General features: G+C 43.4%; 4 protein-coding genes and 1 pseudogene across 5 annotated transcripts in view; 3 read left to right on the top strand and 2 right to left on the bottom strand.

Moving 5' to 3' along the window:
• LOC146272888 (guanine nucleotide-binding protein G(i) subunit alpha-2-like) overlaps positions 1–923 on the top strand; it is a 45671-nt gene extending 44748 nt beyond the window's left edge. The window contains exon 9 of the mRNA XM_084705496.1: positions 37–923. The gene's annotated coding sequence lies outside the window, so the exon portion shown is untranslated. The remainder of the gene's footprint in view (positions 1–36) is intronic.
• Positions 924–1412: 489 nt separating this feature from the next.
• Positions 1413–7786, bottom strand: LOC146272886 (cadherin-related family member 4-like). Its single transcript, XM_084705751.1, has 14 exons — positions 7766–7786; positions 7239–7362; positions 6887–7067; positions 6442–6592; positions 6235–6337; positions 5870–6073; positions 3297–3436; positions 2959–3100; positions 2653–2858; positions 2243–2376; positions 1930–1990; positions 1690–1746; positions 1567–1594; positions 1413–1468 (listed from the first exon to the last, which is right to left on the bottom strand). Exons 1-14 carry the CDS (start codon positions 7784–7786, stop codon positions 1413–1415), a joined length of 1608 nt encoding a protein of 535 aa, XP_084561877.1.
• On the top strand, positions 4082–6352 carry LOC146272887 (zinc finger protein RFP-like; annotated as a pseudogene).
• LOC146272885 (cadherin-related family member 3-like) lies at positions 7741–10056 on the bottom strand. Its single transcript, XM_084705495.1, has 7 exons — positions 9895–10056; positions 9323–9403; positions 9088–9141; positions 8675–8865; positions 8377–8533; positions 8192–8283; positions 7741–8030 (listed from the first exon to the last, which is right to left on the bottom strand). The coding sequence occupies exons 1-7, from the start codon at positions 9962–9964 to the stop codon at positions 7839–7841; spliced, it is 837 nt and encodes a 278-aa protein (XP_084561621.1). The 5' UTR covers positions 9965–10056; the 3' UTR covers positions 7741–7838.
• Positions 10057–11186: 1130 nt separating this feature from the next.
• On the top strand, positions 11187–14817 carry LOC146272884 (PAK4-inhibitor inka1-like). 2 transcript variants are annotated; one of them, XM_084705120.1, is made up of 3 exons: positions 11187–11652; positions 11757–11791; positions 13709–14817. In XM_084705120.1, the coding sequence occupies exons 2-3, from the start codon at positions 11789–11791 to the stop codon at positions 14678–14680; spliced, it is 975 nt and encodes a 324-aa protein (XP_084561246.1). In that variant the 5' UTR covers positions 11187–11652; positions 11757–11788; the 3' UTR covers positions 14681–14817. The 2 variants fall into 2 exon arrangements, with proteins under 2 accessions (XP_084561246.1, XP_084561247.1); XM_084705121.1 differs by having other exon boundaries at positions 11187–11791.
• Positions 14818–15234: the final 417 nt, after the last annotated feature.

The following is a 15234-nucleotide window of genomic DNA, read 5'->3' as shown; positions in this document are numbered from 1 at the left end:
GTGTGTACTTGTGTGTATGTGTGTGTGTCCCTTCAGATGACTTGAACAGTTCTGATGACCAGAAGGACAGGGAATACACACGTCTTGAACGACTGCACTGGCAAACCATGATTTCTGCTTTGATCTGCTTTTGATAAAGACACCTAAGAGACTGAACTCGGCGAGCCAAGCAGAATTGTAACGATTGCTGATCCAGTTGCTCGTATTGATAACTCTGGGCTATGACCACAAATCATTTATTGTGTTTTTGTTGTTCTACTTTTACTTCATCCATTTCAATTATTAGAGGAAGCAAAGGAAATGTTTTTATATAAATGCATTCATTTTACTTTTAGAAAATCTGATGTGCAGATTCTATTAAACTTTTAATCGCAAAAAGTGAGGCACAGGCATGGACATAGAATATGATCTAAAAAGGAAAGTGCTTTTTTATAACGTTTACATGTGTTCTTCATTCATAGCCAAACCACATACTGTCCTGCATGTCTCAACATGGCAAATATATTAGCTCAATAATCTGCACAAAAATATCTTAACATTCCTTTTAGAAAAATCTAAAAATCTAAAAAAAAAAAAAAAAAAAAAAAAAAAAGCTTCACAAGCAGGGGAAAAATTGCAAAACTGATATTTAAAGTATGTATGTATCTAACATTCTGTTTTTTTATAGTCCCAATTTCCATGTCTTTTGAAATATGTTTGTGCCTTCACTTCAGTTTACAACAAATTCCTAGATATGCTTTCATCAGTACCGTCTGGCCTACCGTATGCCTCCATCTTCCTTCTGTTTTCTTCATACTGTCTAAGAATGCATTGATACATTATGAGAGACAAAAATCTAATTGAGAAAAAAGTTTTGGGTAAATATTAAATGCTTTAAAGTCCTATATGATGATTTAATTTAAATAAAAGTAGAGATCACCTGACCATTGTTTCATGTTTTGTGTTTATTTCATTGTTCAATTTTTACAAATAGCTTTTTTTACGCAACTAGACATGTAAAAAACTTTGTTCAAGCTAAACACATAAAACGCACGATAGTATGATGAAAACTTTATAAACCAAACAGTTTTGAAGACGGTTAGTCTTTAAGGAAAATTGAAACTAATCCTGCACATGATTTGCATCTAATCAACTATCTAGAAATCATGTTATAGAGTTTGATCTGACATATTACTCATGTTCACCATGATCTGGCATTATGTAGAAGAACCTTGTGGAAGTTTCAACCACCATCATTTATCAAATCAGACTATTGTATAGTTTCTTGTGATATGACTCATTTACATCATAAAGACATGTTAAGGAAATTATCTATGGCTCCAGGCTGCCAGTGTTGTCATTTTCCAACTCTTTATGAGAGCTACCTATAACTTGGTGTCTGCACATCATTGACAACAAAGAGACAGCATAGTCTACAGCCAGCGACGCTCCCCAGTGGAGGAGTTGAACAGGTAATTTCGTCCAGAAACTGTAGAGAAAGAAAGCTTATAGGTACTGAGACCAATACCTGGACAATAACTGGAATCCTGTACATTATTAACCAGGTTACATGAGCACAGTCCTTACCTGGGTCTTGAGCTTTACCATCAAACCTCTAAGACAAGAGAAGTGAATGTTTACTGTACAGTACATCTCATCACACGTGCAGCCCATTCTGAACACACCTCATCCCTGATGAGGGAGACCTACCATGAGCTCATCCTGCAGACTGACTTTAGACATGCTGTTGGTGCCCTCTAGTGATGACTGGAGGGGAAGACATTACGTTTTAATGTTTACAATCCTTTGGAGAACCAGTGAACCAAATACTGTAAATATCCTTTGGCAAATTAAAAGGCTCTCAAGGTCAACATAGTTAAGACTATGTAATGTGTTAAAAAAAATATTAAAACACATTATATTAATATTTTGTACATTAAAATATCTTACCTTGTCATTCTCAAAGGCGTCGTTTTGACTGCCATGTGGACTGAGCTTAAGGATCTCTTCCCTGCTCAGACCACATAAACGCACACGCACAGATACACATGAACATCAATAGGTCATCTTCACTATGACTTTCTAAAGTGAGCTCTGACGATCACTCACATCTCTGCTGAATGAGGAGTCAAGGTCTTTGTGCCCCACCCCAGGGTGCTGCGATCAGAGACACACACCACTTCGTCACACAGAAAGCCCCTCCCGCTCTGTATGCATGTGAGTTGGTGTGAATGTGTACGTTTGTGTGGAATCACAACTGTACCGTCTCAGTATAGTCCAGATGAGAAGGCCCAGGACCAGGACAAGCAGACCACCAGTAACAGTAACCACGGCAACAAACCAGGGCTCTGGCTCCCAGAAGTCTGAGATGACAGTCACCACCTGAGGGGCCTGAGTCTGCAGCAGGAACACAGGAACACGGAGAAACTGGGCACGGACATTGTCTTCTGGATCGAATGGATTCAACAGAATTGTTTCAGCAGTGTACTCTACTGTACATACACACACACACACAATGAAACAACACAAACACAACCTCAAGTATTTTAAAACCACAAGATACCATATGTATTTGAAGAATTAACAATATGCCTCACATGGTGACTGTAGCATTTCTCAATCTAATGATACATGTTGAGGGTTGGACTGGTGCTAACGTGGTGCTGAACCTACTGTCGTGGTTGTGGTGGTGGTTGGGGTAGTGGTGGTCCAGGGGACCACGTAGATGTAAGCCACAGCTTCAGTGTGGTGCCTGCCATCCGACACAGAGATGGTCACCTCAAACCTGGTGTGGTCGTAGACTCCATCCACCACGTAAGAGAAGACGTTTTTAGAGAACAAGGTCAAACCAGCGATCTGGAAACGGTCCACAGCAGCCCCTGGGAGGAAATTGGACACCATGTAACCTTCCCTCTCTCTCCTACTTTGCCCTCCACTCTCTTTCCGTTTCTGTCTCTTTCTGACACACACAGTGCATACCGTTAGTGATGGTGGCTGTGAGCACGTCGTTGTCTGCGTCGCTGCAGTGGAGAGATAGGATGGGGAGGGCGGCGGAGCGGGTGGAGAAGATGGTAGACTCGTAGGAGACGGGCTCACACACCGGAGCATTGTCATTCACATTCTGGCTCACACGGAGGTGAGGTATAACGCAGACAGTCAATCATCACAATACAATGCCAGTGTTTGTTAAACAAACCCTTTAGAACAATGTGTGTAAGGGTGCATTCTGTTAGTCTGGTATACTTCACATTCACTGTCTCTTGTGTATGTAGTCTTGCACCCTAACAGCTTCCCCAGCCACTGGGCCTGTCCCTCACCTCCACTCTTATGAAGATGTTCTGGCTTTTCCTCTTACGGTTGGTGCGGTCGACATCCTGGTCATAGTCCTCTGCCTGAACGGTCACAACATGCATCTGCTGAGACTCAAAGTCCAGCTCAGTCCCCAGGTACATCTGCCCTGCAGGTGGAGAGAGAAACAGGGAGAGAGAGAGAGAGAGAGAGAGAGAGAGAGAGAGAGAGAGAGAGAGAGAGAGAGAGAGAGAGAGAGAGAGAGAGAGAGAGAGAGAGAGAGAGAGAGAGAGAGAGAGAGAGAGAGAGAGAGAGAGAGAGAGATGTGAACTTTGTTGTATAAGGGTTCATTTTGTTCATGAGAGTGGGCGGAGATAAACAGTTCACTTTGCTGAAATGAAACTGAAACTGAAGTTGGAATCCTAGCGTCGTGTTTTTCATAAACTCCTTACTAATGTGTATTTGTGTTTCTTATCACTTATAGCTATGGATTATTGTTGACTCTTTTTGATACTACAGACAGTTACTGATAGCAAAATTCATACAACAACCACTCCAAGTCCAACAAGTGAGCAGAATTTCATATTGACACAATATGAATATATATATTGTATATCGTGTGTCAATAGTACTGTGCATGTGCAATGTTTTTAGATTATTATTTTTTGTTGATACAATTGTTTTGACATATAAAATTCATGTTTTTTCTTTTAGTTAAAATCATGATCTTAAAGAATACCATGTTGACCACTGATGCTAAAGAGCTGAGCTGATTTTATAGAAAACTTTATGAATCCTTGGTCTTTGTCTAGATATGGCTTCCTGCAGCAGTCTCCTGTCTGAGGAGCAGTTCCAGTGTTCTATCTGTCTGGATGTGTTCACTGATCCAGTCACCATTCAGTGTGGACACAACTTCTGCATGGCTGTATCACTACACCTTGGGACAGCAATGACCTGCTGTGTCAATGTCCCATGTGTGAAAAGACTTTTGATAAGAGACCAGATCTCTTTGTCAATACTTTCATTTCTGAGATGGCTGCTCCTTTCAGGAAGCCAGTGCCAGAAAAAGCTGCCAGCCGGTCAGACCAGTGCCCAACTCTGCCTGCGGTGTCATGTGACATCTGCACTGGTACAAAGCTCAGGGCCCTGAAGTCCTGCCTTGTGTGTCAGGCCTCCTACTGTGAGTCTCATCTGGAGCCTCATCAGAGAGTGACAGGCCTGACGGAGCACAAGCTGATCAACCCTGGGGAAAACCTGGATGACAGGATGTGTCAGAAACATGAGCGCCCCCTGGAGCTGTTCTGTAGGACTGACCAGACGTGTGTGTGTCGGTTCTGCACTGAGGGAGAGCACAAGAACCACGACACAGCCCTTCTACAGGAAGAGATTGGAGAGAGGACGGCTAATCTGGGAAAGACAAAAGAAAAAATACAACAGTTGGTCAAGGACAGACTTACAAAAGTTCAGGATATCAAACTCTCGATAGAGAGACACAGAGAGAGACATATCCAAGAGTGTGGAGGTCTTCACTACTGTGGTGCAATCCATCGAGAGAAGCCAGGCTGAGCTCATTAAGGTTCTAGAGGAGAAGCAGAAAGCAGCAGAGAACCAGGCTGAAGGGTTCATTAAAGAACTGGAGCAGGAGATCACAGAGCTCCAGAAGAGAAACACAGAGCTGGAGCAGCTCTCACACACTCTAGACCACCTTGTCTTTCTTCAGTGCTCCCCATCCATGAGCGCCCCTCCACACACCAAGGACTGGTCTAGGATCAGTCTTCACAGTAGTGTAGGGAGGTAAGGCAGAGCTCTGTCTCAGCTGGAGGACACACTTCTCAGTGAAATCAAGAGGTTACGTCACGCTGAACTGAAGAGGATTCAGCAGTATGCAGTGGATGTGACTCTGGACCCTGATACAGCATTCCCCTTGCTCAGTCTAAGGATGGAAAACAAGTGAGAGATGGAGCCTCACAGAGGAATCTCCCTGACAACCCTGAGAGGTTTTCCACCTGTTCCTGTGTCCTGGGGAGGCAGGGCTTCTCCTCTGGCAGGGTCTACTATGAGGTGCAGGTTGGGAGGAAGACAGACTGGGATTTAGGAGTGGCAAGACAGTCCGGCATCAGAAAAGGGCCGATCACACTGACACCACTGAATGGATTCTGGACTATATGGCTGAGGAATGGAGATCAGTACAAGGCTCTGGCCACCCCACGTATCTTCCTCTTTCTGAGAGAAAAGCCCTAGAAAGTGGGGGTGTTTGTGGACTATGAGGTGGGTCAGGTCTCCTTTTATGATGTGGAGGCCAAGTGTCATATCTACTCTTTTACTGGCTGCACCTTCACTGAGAAACTCTACCCATACTTTGGCCCTTCCATAAACGCCAGTGGTCAAAATTCAGCTCCTCTGATTATTACCCCTATCAACCCTGAATAACTGACTTACTGTATAGTAGGAACTTCACAAGGCTGTATAAATGTACCAAATGTTCAATAACACGTCATTCAATTCGCTATAATACTGCGGGGTGTATTGTAAAGGATGGCACATATGAAGATACTTGTTCATATTGACACTTAGGTTAGGGATACAGGGTTAGCAGCCTGACCTCCTTCGGGGTGGATGGTGAACCTGGGGTGTCCTGAGGTGATGGAGTAGCGTATGTTATCGAAGGGCCAGTCTGGGTCTCTGGCCAGCACCTCTCCTACAGCGGTGCCCAGCCTGCTGTCCTCGCGCACATGCAGCTCCAGGACCGTGAACACGGGCTCAAACTCGTTGACAGGAGTCACCGTCACCAGCACCCGCACCTGGGCTGGAGACAGGGGCCGTGACCTGGGTTAATGACATCACTGCAGTGCTTCTGCCCACAGACACACTCACATTTCACACTCATGCCCACACACACAAAAGGTAGTGTTCACACCTACGCACAACAGACACACACAAACACACACACACACACAGCAAACTGACTTGTGAGAGGAGGGTTGCCTGTGTCTGTTGCCAAGATGGTGGCCTCATACCGGAAGTTATTGGAGGCTATTTCAGCTGTGTCATAGTCCAGAGTGTTGTTAACCTGTCAGAGAGTCAACTGAATCATCATAATGGCTAAACTAATTAATTGTTGTACTTTAAAATAATAACAATTAAAAGTTATAAATAAAATCCTTATTTCATTACCTGGAGTTGGCCATCTTTGATTCTAAATTTGAAGCGTGACACACTGCTGTCAAGGAGTGTTAGCGCCACACTGTGGTTGGTGACGTCAATGTCCACACAGGACAGAGAACCCAGGTTCCTGCCCACCTCAGTGGTCTCTGACACCTCCAGCCTATCACAGAGAAAGAACATGGTGCACAGACCAATTGAGCAAGCCTGAAAGACTCTGGTTCTCCAACCACCACCCATCCTGAGTCTGGGACCTCCAGTATTTAGGAATTTGTGATGTGATGAAGAAAAATACTGTATGGACAAGATGGTTCTGGAATACCATACTGTCAGGGTGTAGTTTCAAGTGTTCAAGACATGTGTACAACACAAAAAGTATACGAAGAGTGTTGTTCATAGAGAGTTCAGAAAGTGTTCTATTGTTTTAGACTGGTATAACAGTCATTCTTCTTCGTACACAAACACGGAGGGAGAGCAGAACGGCGGGTACTCGTTGAGGTCGAGGACATTGACGGTGATAGTGGCAGTGCCACTGCGTTCCTCTGCCAAGCTGTAGGCCTCCACCAGCAGAACACTGTGGGCCAGGGCCCGCTCCGCCTCCAGGTCCAGGTTATAAGCTGTTCTGATGATACCATCCTCTAGGAAGGAGGAGAAATTCAGAAAAGATGTGTGTGTATATAAAAACACATACATAGTATGCACTATTACACTACTGTACATTGTCTCCCTCTAGTGAGAATAACATGTTACCATTGAGTTGTTTTTATGAATCATATATTAATACAGTGTAAGTGGTAATCCAGTCCCACCTCTCCCGATCTTGAATGGGCGATAGTCCTTCAAGAAGGTGTAGCGTAGGTCAGGGGCGGAGAAGTTGGCCCTGACAGAGGCTACCACACCTCCAGGACCCTGGTTCTCATTGATGGTCACATTCTGGGAAGGGAGACTGAGAACAGATTATCAATAGCCTTATTCTGACTTCCTTCTAACAACAAACAGACAATTATAATAACTATTTCAAGTGCAGAGATTGAGATTACCAGTAGAGATGTGTCACTTATTTTATTCTGTTTCCAAAATATTGTAAATTGTGAATTTTGGAGAAATAATACAAGGTTTGGTAACTAAAATAGTCTTGAGACAAAACGTTTTTTTCTCCAGGTTTCAGGTTTGCCTACCAAGTGCAACTGGTTACTGAAAAGTGGACATACTTACAGAAAGTCCAGGGGAGGGTTGTAGACTCTCAGAACCTTGATCCTGATGGTCCCAGAACAGTTGTGTCCCTGTCTGTCTCTCACTGCCACAAACACCACAAACTCCTGCACAGTAGTGACACCATGAGGACACCGATGGACATAGACAACACTGATATGATCACTGATCAACCCTGATACTTTCTATGTGCATAATTATAGAGGATTATGGAGGATTAAAGAGGATACAGCTGTTTCCCTTGAAAACATATTCAAGTGATGAGTCATGGAGCCACTTGCTTTTGGTCCCCTGTGGTAGTCAAACAGCTGGCTGGATAGGAGACTGCCAGAGGAACCAATATGAAACTGACCTCTAGAAGTGTCAGGTAACACCTGTGTGATAGAGAACTGTAACACACACAGCACAACTACCGTCGAAAACAGATTGAAGGTATAAACATTCATTAAAAATACATGGACAATCATATTCATAATCACAATTATAGGTAGGCAATAAAGCCTGGTGATATCACAGTCATTGCGAGTTGATAAGGGAACATAGAGGTTACCGTGAGAGTGTCATTAACGTCTGGGTCTGAGGCCAGGACAGTGTAGACTGTCACAGGGGCTGGCAGGTTCTCCGGGACATGGACCTCAGCTCCTGCACAGACACAAGCCTTATTATAAACCAAGCATGAACTACATGACAACTTAACAGTAATGAGGTCTCTGTGGTGCTTGTGATGTACTGTACCTGCCAACTGAAACAGGGGCTCACACTGAGGAGGCTCATTGATGTCCACTACTTTCAAATGGAGAGTCTGTTCTAGATAGCCAGATGCTGTGGCCAGTCCCAGACGAACACTAACCAAGCTGACCCTCTCAAAGTCCAGGGATCCATTAAGAACAATCTAAAGACACACACACACACACATCTGCATGCTTTAACTGAATCAACCAATCAAAATATGTACACACACACATTTACGTTTAAGCAACGACAAAAAAACATTGCTTAAAGAGGGTTGTGTTGTTGGTATTGCTAAACCAACCTGGACATTGAAGATGCCGGAGATGTTAGTGGGGCTGACGATGGGCATCTCAAACAGGTCAGAGTTTGGTGTGACAGAAAGGATGAGGACGGAGGGCAGCAGGCTGGAGCTCTGCACCTGGAACTCTGCCACCACAGCCCTGGGACGTCTGCTCTCCAGCACTGACACAGAGGAGGGCAAGCCAATGAACTCTGGTGGAGGACAAACACACATACCAACACACACTTAAACAGTGTTACTGTTTACACTGTCATGAAACTCCTGTAACTGTAACACTGAAGGCACTACCATGGACACAGTTCATTATTCAAACCTATTTTATTTAAAGTTACAAAAAACAGATAGTAAATAAGGATCTGTTGAAACTTTATGTAATATCACAGAATTGAAGAGATTGGTGCCATCAACAGTACCTGGGCCAAGAGTTGGGGCAACAGTAGTAATGGTGGAGGTGGTTGGTATGGTTGCTGTAAATTGGCAGTAACAACATGCCAGTAATTCACTGATTCACATTGACACTGTTTGTATGACTAATATAAATATTTGAATTCATTTCTTAGTAATATCAATGCCGTGATAGGAAACAATTCACATAGTTGAATCTATCCATTTTCAGTTCATGTAGAATTAAACAAAGGTTTCCCTTACTTGTGGCAGCTGTAGTGGAAGTAAGTGAAGGTGTGATGATTGTGGTAGAATCAGGTGTGGGGGCTGTTGTCAGCTGGCTTGCTGTAGAGAGAGAAAGGGGAAAGTGTATAAGAAACATGTATTGTTTTCAGTAGCCTCCAGGTGGCGCAATAAACACAAACTTGTACATTTCCTTAAGTTGAATGAACAGCTTTCAGTTTTCAGTGTATTAACATCAGAGCCTAATTACTTTGACTGAGATAGATTCTGGTACATACCAACCATATAAGTTTGTTACATACAAGTGTTCGCATATCTACACAAATGAATAAGTCAACAATTATTTTAGCTCATGAGGAAATGTCATTTTGAACTGAAAGACCTTGCACTTTTTGTGAACCCTGAGAATACTGACCAACTCAACAATACATTTTGAGAAAATGGCAAAGTTTATGATCAAAGTTCCACTCCCATTAATAAGAAAGAAAAAAAAAAAAAGATTCTCTCATAACAGTATGTTTCACACATACATACACACACACAAAATATACTGATATTTTCAACTGGTCATACAAAGTTCACTAAAGGCTCACCTGTGAAAATCCTGAGCTTTAAAAAGACAGGTAGGAGCAGCAGACTGACAAGAGCTCTGAAGACCCCCATAGTCAGAGTTCTGCCCTGTCAGCCAAGGTCCTGTATCAGACTGGTACAGGTTGATTGTGTGTGCGTCTGTTTCCCAGCCCTTGTTACTTTAGCATCCAGACTGCAACAACGTCAACAAACACACGTCTCCATAGTTTCACCATCTCTGCCTGCTCTTGTCATATTAATGGTTCTTATGTCAAGACTAGCTGATAAGACTGTATTATTATATAAATGTACAATCGCAAAACCAGGGAGGAAACTGGACAAACACAAACATAAAAGCTCCATAGTGATACAGAGCTGTCAGTCAAATATCAAACCAAGCATGGCAGTATAGTGGCAGGTGTTTAAATACAGGAATCAGCCTGTAGAATTGTTACTAACCATTAGGGCCTCTGCGTAATTACTTAATGCATCAAGCCACACTGATGGCTATAATTGTCCAGGAGTGTATGAGGAGAGGGTGTTGAAGCAACACAAATAGAGGGTTACATTCTCTTAATGGACCATTTTGTGCAGGTACATTATGTCATTAAATCAGAAGCCTTTTATGAAGTCTCGCTGCGGCAATTTCAGCATTAGCTGGGAGTAAGGATAGAATCCTTAAAAGCAAAGATGAAAAAGTTAATTTATTCACACGAAAAAGACTACTGTGTGCCTACATTTAAGAATGGTTAAGGGATGAAATCCTCAAAACGACTATTTGTAGTCTATCAGCATCCAATAATTTTTCTTTAAAAAAAATCGATTCTTTATCAATGAAGAACTCATAAGCCGATACATTTTTACACCATGCATATCTAACACAGTGTCCATGGATGGTCCAGTTGCTGCAGATCTGAGCATGTTACAAGGACATGTCCAGGTAGCATGCCTGACTGAATGATTTGATCTGCACATGAATAGAAGTCCTTAAAATCTGGACAGTTGAACAATCTTTAAAGTGATTTACAATTCATTGCTGAAGGCATGTAAATGTGTCGAATTTGGTCCTGTAAAGAGAAAGATAATGACTCCGTATTTGTCTACAATGTGCTGTACATTGGATCTAATTTCCATGTTGACAGATTCTGGTCTAATCTCGCTGCTAATGGCTCATTAGGGCCCTCGGAGTTTAATTGTTTCGCATTCAGGGGATGGATTCCGCCGTGTTCGAGAATGTTCCTCGTGATGCAATGGAATTCACGTGATATTTAAACAGAATTTTTACAACAGTGCATTGGCCTACAAATGACATATTTTAAAATCGGAATGTTATATCTAAAGTGAGCCCATATTTCATTGTTATAAGCCTAGATGGACATAAAGTAACCACATTACAAAGGGGTTTCCTTTCAAGGACGTTTCTGTTAGACCACTGTCACATTGTTTAAATGTCGGTAGTGTCAAAAAAAACTAATCTGTATCAGGTCTATGCATCTGAACTATCCAGATGTGTGAGTGAAAAGGGAGGAGTCTTATAAAGTAGCCTACCTTTCTCCAGCCCTGAGCTTCGATTGGTTGGTTTATGTATGCTGAATTCCAATTGGCTACATGTGCACGCTGGCAAAGAAGCAAATCGGACAAAGTCATGAAGTATCACATCACTGCTTCAATAGTCCAAGGCATTCATATTACGGTACGGGAGGCGACATCGCATTGACTGATGCCAGAATTGTCTGTTTTGTTGGACAAACACCTCACGTGGGATATTAACGTGTATAAATGTAAGTGTTAATAGTAGACCATTTATTACCGGAGCCCACTGCAAAAGTTTGTTTTAGTAAAGGAGTTTCAGAAATTTATCTCGTATTTTTTCTTTTTCTTTAAGGAGTTAGTTGCCGTCATTTAAAGAAAAAAAACATGGTAAGGATCATTTTTACTCTACTCTAATTCCGTTTTGTGAATATATTGGACATGTGTTAGTGAAAACTTTATGTAAGATCAGTGCTCTACAAATGCACTTATGTCTTATCTTCTAATAAAGATAGATAGAACGTTGCTGTGTTTAATTCAAATCCTGTTTGCGAGCAACCTACAACTCTAACTTTGTACAGATTTATTCCGTTGAATAAAGCGCTGTGGCTCGCAGCATATGGGCACAACATCTGCAGGGCAACTCTCTGTGTGCAGACGGAGACTTTCCCCTCTTGTGCCCAAATGCCTTTGCTGAGTGATGCCATAATCTGAAGGATTTACCATGTGTCGAGTCCATACAGCAAGACGACAGTTTACTAATTAGAGTAGAAATATACACAGCATATGGTGATGCCTTTTATTGTTGAAAAATACAAATTGAATCTTGTATATATGCTTCGACATGGTTTGTGTGGTTAACAGGATTTAATTACGTTTTTGTCATTTCTTCTCCCACTTCTATTGGTTAATAATGGTCAGACCACTTCATGGCTAGTTAGGCTTCAAACTGTTTATCTTTTAATTATAAGTTCCACTTGTGTCTTTCTGTGAACAGTGTAGTGGTGCATTCTCAAGTTCCTGCAGCATCTAACAGTGTTTTGCTAAAGACAAACAGTGGCAGAAGGTCTAAGGACAGGGTCAAATACTTCTATGGCTTGTGGTGAAACTCAGCCATGGTGTTCTAGGGACAGGTCACAGAGGTCTGGGAGACACTGTAGTGGATAGAGCTGTCCATTCATCTGCCGGGGCTCTGAATGTGACCTCTATGATTAGGTCAGCCTCAGACATGAACATGTCTGGAGCTCCCTGTTCACTTCTCCTTCTCGCATCTCTCAGCTTTCTGCCAGGCCACACTACCCCCACCATGGCCTGCTGGGAGGTGAAGTTCCCCTGGTTACTCATAGTGCCACATATCCCTGCATGTCAATGATAGCAGGAGACTATGACCACATTTCTAACCCCATTTAAAAAGACTAGAGGACTAACTTCTCCAGCTGAAGAATTCTGGTCTTAAATCTTAAAACGGAGGAATTCCTCTTTCTCTTGTTACACCACATATTTCCTTATGTTTTATGTGTTTATAGAATCTTCAAGTTTGAGATAAGAATGTGTTAGATAGCCCGCCCTCCTGATACTAAAAATATACTCAACATTCTCTGTTATATGATATTTTAACCCTTGTTTGATTTTGAGTGTGAACCGGCACTGCTCACTGGTCAGGTTTGGACCAATCAGAGTTGAATCATGTGATTCAAAGAGTGAGAGAGAGGGATAAGGTAGAGAGACAGAGACAGAGAGAGAGAGAGAGAGAGAGAGAGAGAGAGAGAGAGAGAAATTAGAGCATTATGCTCTGTTATGGTACAAGCTGACTTTCCTGGCCATACCTCACTGACACTCCCCTTAAAGCAAAAGGCTCCTCCTAGCTGCCTCTTACTGTATGCCTTAAGCTACACCAGAGAGACTGGAGCCCATCCTAACCACAGTAACAAACTATTCCCTCACAGTCCCTAGCTATGATATGACAGTGATTGGAAGAATGGACAGTCAGTGTTGTGTAGCACATCATTGACCACTGCACATCTGACAGCACTGAACTAAGTTGGCAAGTAGAGACGATCGAAACTGAGCAGCCTTCTACTGTAGTCAGGTCTGAGCCTGCCCTATACGTAAGAGCTGGCCCCATTAAACCCACCAGCTTTTAGACCAAGTCATAAGCAGTATCCAATGAAGCATACATCAAAGGTTAAAAAATGATGAAACAAAATACTGACTTTCTAATTGAATACATTTTCGTGGAGTATGATTTAGTGTCTTTAGAGTACCAAAAGACACTGTTCTGACCCTGTTCCTCTCTGTCCCTCTCAGCTGTGTCTCCGTGACTCTGGGGATTGCCTCCGGGAGCACATGACCTACATGATGAGGTCTCTCCAGGACCTGAAGCACCTGAGGAGGAGCTGCCCTGCCCCTGCCACCACCCCTGCCCCGGTCACAGCTCCCCGCTCTGCTGTGGCTCGCCTCAGGCAGCATAGAGCACTGCGAGAGAGCCGCACTCGCCTACGCATATCTGACGCCAGCACGGCCAGCACGTACGACTCAGCCTGCTGCTTGGCCAGTCCTCTGGAGGAAGAGGAAGAGGAGGACAGCGAGGCAGGCAGCAGGCTACGTCTCAGTCTGGTCCTGCCGTCACCCAGCAGTGAGAAGAGTCTGGAGTTTGACTCGGGCTACTCCGAAGCATCCTGGCAGGACGAGGGGGTGGTGCTGAGGAGAACCAGGAACGTTCGAGTCTCCTCCTCTGCCTGTCTCCGCACCAACAGGTCTTCGAACGGCAGGGTCCGGCCCAAGTCCACCTCAGATGCCTGCCTGGAGACGTGGACCTCATTTGAGGCCAGCGACCCTGAGGACTGGACCACATCCCTCCTGACGCGAGGACGCAACCGCCAGCCCCTAGTTTTGGGAGACAACAGCTTTGCTGACCTTATAGAGAACTGGATGGACCTGCCTGAATGTCCTGAGCCCACTGAGCTCAAGCCTAGCTCTGGGCAGAAGCTGGCTAAAGGCTTCCTGGTTAACATGCGGAAGAAAATAGCAGAAATGTCTAAGAGCATGGAGGGCCGGGTGAGGATGAGGCCCTCAGACTCTTCCTCTCGAGTGAACAGAACTGCGATGGCTCCCAAACGCCTGTCCTGTCCCGTAGGGGTGCAGCCCCGCGCCCCTTTCTTCCACCAGTCCCACTCAGGCCTGCATGAGCTGGACACAGACTTTCACCACTTCACAGCCCTCATGAAGTCTGGCAGCCGTCAGCCTATTATCTGTAAAGACATCATTGGTTACATTTGAGCTGGCTGGGTTCAGATGGACAGATTCCTGTTATTGTGAATAAATGAACAATCCTTTAAGATACTCTATTTTTTATGTTCTTACAATTATGCTATGACAATTATTTCTGCCAAAAATAAAAAATAAATTGAAAATAATAGTATGATTTTTTGTCATTTACAGTACACTACTTGCTCTGGGGAGAGTTAGTAGCAAGAGTAGTAAACATCTTACAAACATTTTCCCATCTATTCCAGTCTAAACATTGATCAGTGAAAACTGGGTCTACAAAAAAACGTCAGGTCTAAGTCCCACTGTCCTCCACTGGGTCTGTTCATATGAGGTCTCAGGGCAAAGGCATTTCTCTGTCATACTTGGACAGGTGGAGCAGAGATACAGCTCTGGTTGAGAAGCACAATTTTGAGTGAGGAACAGAAAGTTTCAACTTGAGGCAACTGCTAATTCTACCCTTCTGTTCCTCACTCAAAATTCTCCTTCTCAACTTTATTTAAAAAGGAAATAAAAAAGTGCAGTGGTCTCTTAAATGTCTCCAGAGCTGGATTTCACGAGCACAA

This window comes from Hypomesus nipponensis, chromosome 9 (genome assembly GCF_054491055.1).
Source record: "Hypomesus nipponensis isolate SF chromosome 9, ASM5449105v1, whole genome shotgun sequence".
Classification (NCBI taxonomy): Eukaryota; Metazoa; Chordata; class Actinopteri; order Osmeriformes; family Osmeridae; genus Hypomesus; species Hypomesus nipponensis.
The sequence above is the reverse complement of the archived record's forward strand: the minus strand, read 5'-3'. Positions and strand labels throughout refer to the sequence as shown.